The sequence below is a fragment of the Cydia strobilella genome, chromosome 16, assembly GCF_947568885.1.
Source record: "Cydia strobilella chromosome 16, ilCydStro3.1, whole genome shotgun sequence".
Taxonomy (NCBI): Eukaryota; Metazoa; Arthropoda; class Insecta; order Lepidoptera; family Tortricidae; genus Cydia; species Cydia strobilella.
The window spans coordinates 11,512,045-11,524,455 of record NC_086056.1 but is presented as its reverse complement, the minus strand read 5'-3'; the positions used below and the strand labels follow the sequence as shown (position 1 = coordinate 11,524,455).

Sequence of the window (12,411 nt, the reverse complement as noted above, 5' to 3'; positions counted from 1 at the left end):
CATCACTATATTTCATAAGAGAAAGCACAATTTCATACAAAACAACGATAATTAAACAAGCAACGAACAAACATGACATGTCACGTACTTATTTGTTTGCCACAACCTCGGTTGTGGCAGCGGTGGAAAAGTGAAACTATGACAAGGACAAACAATAACAGCGCTTTCTCTGCTACTCCTACTGAAAGATACATAAGACTATCCCGTTCGGTCATTTTCCCCCACTCCTCATGACCGATCCAGTTATACTAGATTCATGAATATAAGCAACACATTTGCAGACCCAATTTCTGAACGATTGTTTTTACTTGCGTGAAACGAAACGTACTTAATAAAAACGTCATCAATATGATTGTCAAATTTTAGTGAAAAGGAACGTCGTATTGGACTGGTTTTCTCACTTTGCTCATAAATATCTCTCTTCAATGACTTGTGTAAATTCATTGTTGTTGAATTTTTAATGACGGAACTACGGTGGTAATTGCGCGGAAACGTAGTGCATAAACGTGTGCGTGATAGCTCGTGTCGGTCGGAGTAGAAGGACATACGCTGATGACACGCTAACTTTAAAGTGATTATAAATCAAAATGATTCAAGACGAAGAGTATGAGCTGCTGGTGACGACCCCAGAGCGTATAGCGGCTCTGGGGTTCAAGCCGCAGAAGGAGGTTCTGACGAACCATGTATTGCCTTATGCGGAAGAGCTGGATGAGGAGTCTACGCGGTTTCTGCAGCAGGTGAAAACTAATCTGGCGAAGGCTGTGATGCTGCGTGAGATGAAACCGGCCTGCGGGGTTTGGTCTTCCAGGCTAATGAAGTAAGCTTACTATTTTATTAATTTGATCAATCAAAAACAATAAAATCATCTCAATTTACTATTAGGTACCAACTTTAATAAATATTTGTTTTGTATTTTTATAGTGTTAAAGCAAAATTGCAGGGAAAACTTTCTTAAAATGTTTAGTTATTAGGGTTCCGTACCTAAAGGGTAAAAATGGGACTGTCCTCCGCTGTCCGTCTGTCTGTCACCAGGCTGTATCTCATGAACCGTGATAGCTAGACAGTTGAAATTTTCACAGATGATCTATTTCTGTTGCCGCTATAACATCAAATACTAAAAACTGAATAAAATAAATATTTCAGCGGGGCTCCAGTATTTTTGCCGTTTTTTTCGTAATGGTACGGTACCCTTTGTGCCCGAGCGCACTTGGCCGGTTTTTTATTCATGTTCTCGATTTGATAATTAATATTTATTATCATTTTCCTGTTCAGTCCTAACCAAAAAAGTGTAGATTTCCTGTAAAAAAAGTTAAAAATATCTATAGCTTTTACAGCTGTATTTTAATACTATCATTATAAATATTATAATTTTTATGTTATCACTTCAATTATTACTAAACAATAAGAAACTCCTAATAAAATTAGGAATAAAAAAAAAACGGTTACCAATTCCTGATTACAAGTTTTTTTAATTTCAACAAACTATCATTGATAACCATTCTTCCTAGTACTAAAATTAATTTGTAGTTATTCATTATTTCATTCAACCTTTGGCAGTCTATGTCTGAAATGTTCTGGCGGGTGCCCAAGCTTCCTCAACAATACACCTGTTTACATCATAGACTCAATGAAACAATAATGCTGCAATAGGGAATATCACTGCAATGTTCTGCCGCCAGAGTGCAGCACTAGTGCACATCCTAAACCATAGAGTAACTTATACATACTATGCCTTAAACAGTTTTTTGACAAGTTTCCACTATGACATTGATGCATCAAGGCGGTTTGTTTAGGTGGCCTACCGTGAAACGCGAAATGAAATTTCGTTATCTGACTCTCTATTGATTGACTATGCAAGTGATAGAGAGGCAGAAATCGAACTTTCAATTTTCGTGTTTCACGGCAGGCCCTGTGATTGTGCAAGTGACGCCCTCTATGCAGAGTTTTGCATATAATTCCCTATTATGTATAATATGTATTATCTGAGAGGATCTTATAACTCTTATTATTATTATGACACAACTTGTGACCTGGTGAGGCAATCAGACTTCGAAAATGTGATCTTGAATTGTCATGGTATTGCATGCGTGTAAAAGTGTGTACAAGATGCAATGAGAGTAATTAAAATGAATATCAAATTATATTATTAAGTTTGGATGCTGCTCCTGGATCCGTATGTAAATATATTTATTTATGCCTTTATTTTTCCTTAAATAGTTTTACATAGTAATTTTCATTTTACTTTATTAGGGACCCCTGTCGGGTATAGGCCTCCTCCATATCTTTTCACCTTTCTCAGTCTTTAGCATATGTAAATAGCTATCTAAAATATCATTCCCTCACAGGTTAAGAAATAAATAAATATTAGGGGTCATCTTACACAGATCAACTTAACCCCAAACTAAGCAAAGCTTGTAATATGGGTGCTGACACATACTTATATAGATAAATACATACTTATTTACATAGAAAACACCCATGACTTAGGTACAAATATCTGTGTACATCTCACAAATAAATACCTTACCGGGATTCAAACCCAGGACCATTGGTTTCACAGGACTACCCACTAGGCCAGACTGGCAGTCTGGTGTCTGTCATCATATGGGATGTAAATTGAGTTGATTTCATTGACTGGTAGAGAATGCCTTGAGGCATTAAGTCCGCCATTTGTACGCGTTTTAATTGTGCAATAAAGTTTAAATAAATAAATAATTAAATTTGTGTGGGAGTAAGGTATAAAAATCTTTGCAGAAAAAGCCACAGGCAGAAGCTATTATCTACATAGTTACATTAGAATGACAGTTATTTTCTTATTTTAAACCCTAATCTATAATTTGATTTTTTTAATTTTTTAAAATATGTATTTTTGAGCCATCATAAATTTGCTAACAATAATTAACATTGATTAAAAACAAAACACAACACATTTATGGCCCTTTATTGCAACACCCAACACCCACACATCTGTTTTTCTTATACAGTTCTTTGATCACATATGTATATCCCACAATGTATGAGTTTGTTCATTTTGTGTGCAAATCTGGAATCTATAAATATGATTTTAATGAACAAAGACTTGCATGTGTGCGGTTTGGCAACACATCCTTTTGTTTCACAAGCATCTTTGTTACAAATACACTTGTTTCAGTGGAAACTTGCAATTTTCAAAACATATGCAGTGCAGATTGAACAGAACAATATACCAGACCTAGCTAGATTAATCTTTGTCTATTTCTAGGTTTATGTTTAAACTATTTTTAAGCTACAAATCCAGTTGCATATTTCAAACAATTTATAGTTTGTTATTGTAATGAGGTTGGGTCATATTGATAGTAAAAAAATATCATGATCTTCCTAGCATTGCCCTACCTTTTTGCCAGGGCTCATGGGAGCCTGGGGTCAGCTTCACAACAAATCCCAAGAATTAGCGAGCCACTAGTTTTTACGAAAGCAACTGCCATCTGGTCTTATTGGGACTAGTCTGGTTACCTCAAGATGTTTTTCTTTACCCAAAAGCGACTGGTAAATGTCAAATGATATATTAAACATAAGTTCGGAAAAAGTCATTGGTATGAGTCAGGGTTTGCATCCGCGACCTTCGGATTGAAAGTCACAGTCACACGCACTTACCACTAGGCTATCAACGCTTTTAATAGTAAACAATGACATGAAACCGTATTGTTTTCTACTTTCAGATACCTTAGGATATATGGCCTCAAGTTCGGAAAAGAAGACCACATTGCTCTCATAAAATTGGCATATGAGTTGGTGCTCATACCTGACTTGGAGCCCTGCAAAATACACAAATTTGCCACCCTGTTCATCATGCTTACAAAGTAAGAATCATCATTCCTTGCACATCCTCACAGAGTGCCCTTGCCTAATGCGTACTCGTGACTTAATCCTGGGCGGACACATATTGCGCCCGGAAGAGTTAAAGTCTCTCGAGATCAAAAAGATCCTGCAGCTGTTTGAAGTTGCAGGTTTGGATCGAGAGTTGTAGTAGGTGGCGATCACAATACATCAGAGATGGTCGCAGTGATACATAGGCTTTGGAGTCTTATATAGCTCCTAACACGAAGAAGAAAGGATCATCATTTCTCGAGTTATCCCGGCATTTTGCAACGGCTCATGGGAGCCTGGGGTCCGCTTGACAAGTAATCCAAAGAATTGACGTAGGCACAAGTTTTTACGAAAGCGACTGCCAACTGACCTTCCAACCCAGAGGAGGAACTAGGCCTTGTTAGGATTAGTCCGGTTTCCTGACGATGTTTTCCTTCACCGAAAAGCGACTGGTAAATATCAAATGACATTTCATACATCCAAAACTCATTGGTACGAGGCTTTGGAATCGAGGTGGTTTGCATAGGTGATCGCTAAATGGTGTACGTAGTAAATTTGGATGCGTTCTGATAAATTATTAATTAGTACCCGACATAAAAAGTTTAGACTGACGAAAAGTCAAAGAACGAAAGGCAAAGAATGACTTTATTTTGTTTCTATTTCGTTAAATAAAATCAACATCATTTTGACAGACTACTTAGAGTTAGACCAAGATAAGTCTGCAGCGATTTTGATAGCTCACTTTGCAAGTGTTAAACGTCAAACTTCTATGAAATTATGACGTATAAATAACAGTCTGCTGTGCTGTCAAAATCCTTGCAGTTATCTTGGTCTACCTCTAAATTTTAAGACAAAAGTAAGTTTTATTTTCGACCCAGTTGATCACTGTTTCTGTCTGTCCTTCGGGGCCCCCTGAGGATTGGGCCCCCCTGAGGATGGGGGCCCTGGGCACGGCCCCCGTGTGCCCTTATGGTATAGACGGTACTGCATCTGTTTTTTTAAAACCCTACCGCCAACTTTAAATCAATTTTAATATTCCCCTTAATCTACAACATGTTACACAGAGCACACAGTTTATTAACTTAAATCTGTCTAATTTTAGGAAAAAGCACTTGGTATCTCCCGAGGAACTTACCCTCCCATGGCGCCCCCTCTACGATGTTGGGAAGAAGATTTTCGCCAAGAACACCACTAGCATTGGCCTCTATCATTATCTCACGTAAGTAGCCTTATAATTCTAAAGCCCGGTTCACATTTGTCACGTGTCGTGTTGTGTTGTGTCGTTACGCATATCGGTTTCATTTTAATATAATCGCGTTTACATTTGTCTGACGTGTCGTGATGCACGCTGCGTCAGACAAATGTGCACGCAATCATATTAAATGTATGAAACCGATTGCCGTTCTGATGCGATACGACAGACAAATGTGAACCGAGCTTAACAGTAACCTTTTTACTTGTGAGGCTGATAGTAAATGTTCATCCGACGCAGCGTGCATCAGACAAATGTGAACGCAACCATATTAAATGTATGAAACCGATATGCGTCATGACACAACAACACGACGCGACAGACAAATGTGAACCGGGATTTATACTACTGCTGCTATTTCTCACCCAAAACTGGTAACATTTTAATAATAATAACGGAATGAACGAAATTGTTTCATCAGTTAAGCAATTATATCAAATTAGCTATATCATGTCATGACACAAATACCTACCGACTATTTATGACTAATGGTCTTACGTAATTGAGAAATCAATTTATTCATGACTATTATTACCTAAGCAAGATGCAATGATTATTTAAAGTGTATAGGTTACGGCTTCTATTTTATCTTACATACTAACCCTCGCCTACGGCTTCGTTCGTATCGTGCAAGCTTTGACCTCAATTAGGGTCCATACATTTCAGGATGAAATGTATCATTTCCTTTTTTCCGGGACTCAAATATTTCCATACCGAATGTCATAACTTAGAGATTTTTAGGTAAAACTCCTTCCAGTTAGGTACAGTAATATAATAAAATACTAAGTAATAAACTAAGTAAAAAAGTGCATCTAGATCTGACGAATGCGCAGCTGATGCACTATTCGAAAATTGTTCGCGCGCAACTAGCGGTGATTATACAGATTATACACTATACCGACTATACCGAGCCTTTCGTACACCGGTACGTTTACCAGATCTGGACGCTCCCTAATATCTTCATCTGTATCTAGGCCTAACCGTGGCACTGGAGGCGGTATGCTAGATATGATACGCAAATTCATATCAGGCAACGGGCTGGACGACGCCCTAAACATGTTCGGAATGGCCCGGCCAGGAGATGAGCTGCCGACGTAATGATCACATTGATTCGCTTTTGTCATTCTTGGTGGCAGCAAGGCATCTTTCATTTGATCGGCAGTCATTGGTTTACATTATCGTCTACACTAGAGGTGTATCTAGATAATTTGGAACTGACAGATTGATATCTTCCATTGCATAATAATCATAGTCTTTTTTTCTGTGTTTTATATTTCTATTTGTATTCAGGTCGAAAATCAAGAGTATTAAATCCATCTGTCAATCCCACATTAAAAGTTATCTATGTATTCCATGATCTTTGTCGCCGGACTTAGCCTGGATTCTGTCCTCATCGGATAAGGTTTTAGCCGAGTTTTATGATACTTGAGAGTTAGAGATGAATGAACCTCGTTTGCCAAGAAAAATATTAAAGAATGCGTCCAGATATGACGACTGCGCTTGTTTAAGAATCGGTCGCTAACGATGCACAGCGCTCGTGCAGTGCGAGATCGAAGCATGTATGAAACGTGATAGGTGGACACACCTTTAGGTAGACGTGAATTTTGGAGGGAGCTAAGAAAAAGTGAATGCGATATGAATGGGATGGGAGTGAAGGACAATATGTAAGTGGGAAAAAAACTGAATGAATGTTTGAATGGATACCGTTATCGAATCCAGTCTAAGCAAAGCAATTTAACGACGATGGAAACCTTCTGTCGCGAGGAAGATTTTCAGTGCAGTTGTTAAATTGTAAATATTGTAATGCTCGCGACAAAGGTCTTTAGTGTTGACGACATCCGATTACTATAACAAAAAATACCTTTGCATTTATCCCATCAAAAATGTATCCAGTTTATACTCTGGTAAGCCAACTTTGTCAGTAGAAAAATGCGGCAAATTCGAAAAATATGCCTAAACGTGAAGGACCGATCTTCCGCACAAATTTTGAATTTCGTGCAAAGTTGGCTTGCCAGAGTTTATCATCATTTCTTCAAGACGATGTGGTGGCAGTGGTAACTGGTACCAGTGGTGGTAGAATGCATGTGAGTGTTTATTATTAATGCAAATTAAATTTAATAATATGGTTTTATTTCAGATCTTTGGAAGGATCATACATGTCTATGGTGAAATGCGCAAGACCGTAAGTACCTATACGTAACGTAAGTGTTTCAGTGCTTGACACCCAATTGTTGCCATCCGCAATCCTAACTCCTTGTAATAATGGTGACAGATAGAATGTCAACTATTTAAATTGTAGCCTGTCAAACATTAGGCAGGACATTCACTTTATAATGTTATCTATATTCTCAAGTTAAACGTTAAAGACCCTTTGGAAATGAAATGACCGCGTGGCTACAGCCCAATCTCAACCTTCGTTAGTGGGGGGGGACACTCCTCCTTTCGGGCTTTGCTCCGAGCAATTATTAGGGTTGACACAACTTGGCGTCCCTTTGCGTGCACACACCACAGATAAGATAATGACTTGACCCTAAATAGCTGAAAGGGATGTGCCATACATTAGAAACGGACAGCGTGATTCGTCCCTGAGTCGCTGTCAAACTTCGGTTTTGAGGAAGTGTTTTTTCTATACAGTAGTAAATACTTTTATTTCTTCTGTGCCTTCGTGCATTTTGACAAGGTTCGCGAGAACGCGCCGCGCGCGACAGGCGTGTCGTTAAAAGGGTTAAAAAAACCAGCCAAGTGCGAGTCGGACTCGCCCACCGAGGGTTCAGTACTTTTTAGTATTTGTAGTTATAGCGGCAACAGAAATACATCATCTGTGAAAATTTCAACTGTCTAGCTATCACGGTTCATGAGATACAGCCTAGTGACAGACAGACGGACAGCGGAGTCTTAGTAATAGGGTTCCGTTTTTACCCTTTGGGTACGGAACCCTAAAAACACCTTTACTTAGAAAGTGTCCTGAACTTAAAAAATGTAAATGATGACTTTGTAATGAATAAGCCATTTATGTTTCGAAAAATGTGCCATAATTATAACAAACCAAACGTTCCAGGTACTTTGAACTAAGCGCCACGAAAGAAATGCTTGAAGAGTTCCTACCTCAAATCCACCCGTGGTCCACCGATACCCACATGATGGGTCAAATGACTGGGTTCCTCCCAGTGGGGCTCTACCCTAAAGATGCGGCGCATGGACACGAGCTATGGTTCGATAATCTTATGGCGTTATGGGATATTTGCTACAACTCGCCGTGTGGAATCTCGGTAAGTAAAAATTCTAAACATGGTCAACCTTAACAATCAAACACCCGCATTATGAGCCAAATGACTGGGTTGCTACGAGTGCCGGTGGGACTGTACCCTAAAGATTCGGCGCATGGGCATCGAACTGTGGTTCGACAATCTCGGCCGTGTTGCATAATAAACTACAACTAATATTACAAGCGGAACTCCTTTACTAATAAGTGGAATTCTGCCAAAACTTAACTTGTGGCTCGAATCCAATAAGCAATAAGATACCGGCGGTAGTGGTATTGAAAGGCCACTGACTGATATATCTATCTATACAACTATGCATTTTCTCAGTATTGTCCGGACTAATTAATAGTTATGCAAGCAAAGTTGTAAACATGTCAACCTACTGTGTTGGTATTGAATCTTGAGCGTAGTGAGGGATTTCTAGGTGACATAATAAACAATCCTCTAATGCTATGCAGTTGTATATTTGTATATTTTTATATTTCATACACAATGAATATTGTTCATGAATAAAAAAATTATTAGAAGTTGCATAATGCAACTTGCATTGCATCTCATCGAATCTTAAGTCGGTGTAAGTTAAGAATTGATCCTTATATTTACGAAACTAAGACCTACCGTTTATTTGATAGCCTTAGTGTCATATACACACGGTGGCTAAAAAATAAGTACATTCCCGTTACCAGGGAGGTTTTGGGATTATACTGAGCAACTTTTACTATGGGACCAACCCCGAAATAGCGAAAAAAAATTTGGCTGTTTCATACATTTTGTCTGGTCCATCTTCTATGGGAGGGAAATTTTTTTCGTGGTTGGTCCCATAGTAAAAGTTGCTCAGTATGATCCCAAAACCTTCCTGGCAACGGGAATGCACTTATTTTTTAGCTACCGTGTATAAGACAATTCATAGCTGTCAAAATTTACTTCTTACCTCCTCCGACTATAGTAGTTTTCTGAGTTATTTTTTCTTAAATGAAAAAGAAACGTAAAAATTATAAACATACAAAATAATACCTATATTGCAAAACGACCTTAATTCTTGTGTGCTATATTGTGTCCAAGTGACTTTGATGTAACTTTTCTGACGTCGCGATATCTTGTCCGCGAGCCTTGAGAAATTATTAGCCGTTTTTTAACGACAATAAAGTTGCGGAAAATCGCCCAAACTACCATACAATACGACAATAACAAAATATATGTTTCAGGACCTAATGACCCTATTCTCCGGGCTAGCCAAAAAGAACCCCGGCACAGTGGACTGGAGCCCCTACGTGCCCAAGATGTTCACCAGGTTCCTCCACGCCCTCAACCTTCCCGTCAATTATAAGGACATGCAGTATTCCAAGAACCATTCCCTTGGTAAGTTGGTACAGGATACAGGTGTAGTAAATAATGTTTTGACGTCTTGTTTTCTCGGTTGGGTTCGTATTTATCTTGTTAGTCGATAAGCTTGACGCTATGTTAATTGAAATCAGGATAAATACAAACTTTATTCGGACAAAATTATATGCGGACGTGTGCATTAGAGGGTTTTCCACCTCGCGTCCTGAATCGAAAACTTAAACAACGACCCTAAGCAGATGCAACCCCCTATGAGTTCATGCACGCTTCCTTGCCCGTATTATTCGTAAGCTCTGCCATCTAGTGATCTAAGTATAATAATAATTCAGAAAAAGTGTTTAATAACTGGTACAAAGGACATTACAACACATAAAGAGTTTATTATTTTAGAATGTATAATTATAATGTATATTAGAATGTATAAATTAGATTAATATAATAATTATTCTTAATGTAATGGGTTGATACCTAAATAAATAACATTTTTATTTATTTATTTATTTTTATTTATTATTATTGCACTTTATATCTGCTTGTGTGTCCACATGGTCCTAGCCTGTAGGTCAGTATGATGCGAAAACTAGGCTAGATCATATTAAGAAGCTTAAAAAAAATTAATCATATATTTCTTCAGTAATCGACAAGCACTTCGCCTAAATCCCTAAATGTTGTCACATCTCAAGCAAAAGCCGTAAACTTGCCCTCCTTTCAGACACCAAAGACATGGCGACATGGATCGTATGGACCATCAACCCTGATGGGCTGACGCTGAAGCATCTGCGTTGCTTCGTAGGCGCGGTGGAGAGTTACTTGCACAGCGCCAATGCGGGTCGCTGGTCGTACCGTCTTAGAGATATGCTTAGGAAGCTCGCAAGGGAGTTTTTGAACAGGTAATTGTTACCTTTGAGGAACATTTCAACAAGATTTCTTCTTAATATGTCTTGTACTGAATGTATTATAAATAATACTATTCGACATTTCTAATCATAATGATATTTTGCGTAAATTTTTGTCTATATTTACCAGGGTGCGTCGTGAACGCGAAAAGCGCTACCGAAACAGCTGGGAGAACAAAACGCCAGAAGCGTACAAACTCCGCGACGAAGACATCACAGAGTTCGTCAACATCACCCTAGAACCGACACTCCAAGCCGTCTACAGCCGCTCCGGTTCTTTAGACATCTCCATCGCTTTGCAAAACCTCGCTACTCTGAGACCGGCTATAGTGGTCCCTCCTTTACTTGAGAGGCTAAGGACATCTCTAACTTCCCTAACAGAACCTCATAGGGTTACCGCGGCTATGTCAGCGGTGGCGGCCGTCGCACGACCCATGCTCCAAGGCGCTCATGGCGACTATCCTGAAGGACCTACACATGTTGTACCTTTGTTATTAGCCGTTCTGCCCGGTCTTGATCCTAATGATATCAAAAAGACATTAGTTACCTTGCACTTTATACTGATCTTCAGTTGGATGGTCCCGTATATCGACTGTAGTTCAGCCCATGAGCATTGGCCAGATTTAACAGAAGAAGAATCATTAACCTGTCAATCTACAGCCCAATTCGAGGATTTCGTACTAGTGTTCCTTGATAGATTGTTCACGATCATAGAATCCAGTGTCATGGAGCATGTGCGTTTGGATACAAAGGAATCCGACAGCGTTCGTAGTAAAACGGATGCGGTTATGGAAACTGCTATTTCATCAGCTGCTACCTCTGTATTGATGCAATGCTCGCCTAAAATATTCAAAGAAGCTTTGAAGAAATTTAAAGCATTCGCGAATGAATCTACATATGAAACAAACGTGTCAGGTAGTATGATTGGAGTGTTACTAAAAGTTTTCGCTCGCATCGACTCCGAATCTACTCTAGCTGCGTTCGTACCCGATCTATGCGAAGAGCTAAACGAGTTATTATCTACAGAAGAGGCTATTCGCGATGAGAACCCTCAAAGAGACTTGTCATACAGTTTGGTGTTGCTCATGAATGTTGTTGAATGCGATGGGGTGGTGCTACTGAAATACATTCCGCAGATAATTCCAGTATTGGATAAAGCGCTCAAACTTCACGCTAAGTACTCTCTGATTCGTGCGTGTGAGATATTAAGCCGCATGTTTACTTCGTTATGTTTTGTGGATTTGAAGGAGTGGAGGAGTTCTCCTAAGGACTATGGGTCGGCGCCGCAGACTTGGTTGCCAGTTAGGGAGTGGGGGAGGGGGTGTTTGTTGAAGGAGGCGGACTTTAAGTGGCACGTGCCGTGTAAGGAGGAAGCTGCGTGTGCGCAGATGCTGGTTGACAGGTATGTCAAAGATAAAAAATAGACTATCACCACATTTATTACAGAAAAAAGATCTATCCATTTCATGAAAGAGATAAAATGTCAGTCGTTTAGCTTCAGCTCCGATGATTTGACCCGATGTTAGCTGGAAATGTTTTATACTTTTTGATGTTTAAAGCGTCATCTATTCAAGTCAATTCAGCGTCGATATATACTAATGACAGTAACAACAATTCAGTTTTAGATCAATATTGGTACAAAACTAAATGATTGGATATTAGATTCGATGGTCGAACTGTCATTTCAGTATCTGGAATTATAAAAACAAAGTATACTCCATTACTGTATACATGAAAAAGTCTCTGGCATTGCATTGAAAATTCTAAAGAGGTTTTATAAAAAACATATCAATGTAGTGACATAAACAAATCT

General features: G+C 38.9%; 1 protein-coding gene across 2 annotated transcripts in view; it reads left to right on the top strand.

Annotated features, from left to right (window-relative positions):
- Positions 1–377: 377 nt before the first annotated feature.
- The window catches only part of LOC134748590 (proteasome activator complex subunit 4B-like), a 32,062-nt gene continuing 20,028 nt past the window's right edge, over positions 378–12,411 (top strand). Inside the window, exons 1-9 of one of the 2 annotated variants that reach the window (XM_063683380.1) lie at positions 378–817; positions 3,699–3,839; positions 4,949–5,065; positions 6,073–6,192; positions 7,236–7,280; positions 8,157–8,367; positions 9,567–9,720; positions 10,415–10,592; positions 10,729–12,000. In XM_063683380.1, coding sequence (XP_063539450.1) covers positions 588–817; positions 3,699–3,839; positions 4,949–5,065; positions 6,073–6,192; positions 7,236–7,280; positions 8,157–8,367; positions 9,567–9,720; positions 10,415–10,592; positions 10,729–12,000 — 2,468 coding nt within the window. In that variant the 5' untranslated portion in view covers positions 378–587. The remainder of the gene's footprint in view (positions 818–3,698; positions 3,840–4,948; positions 5,066–6,072; positions 6,193–7,235; positions 7,281–8,156; positions 8,368–9,566; positions 9,721–10,414; positions 10,593–10,728; positions 12,001–12,411) is intronic. The other variant, XM_063683381.1, reaches the window with a different exon arrangement.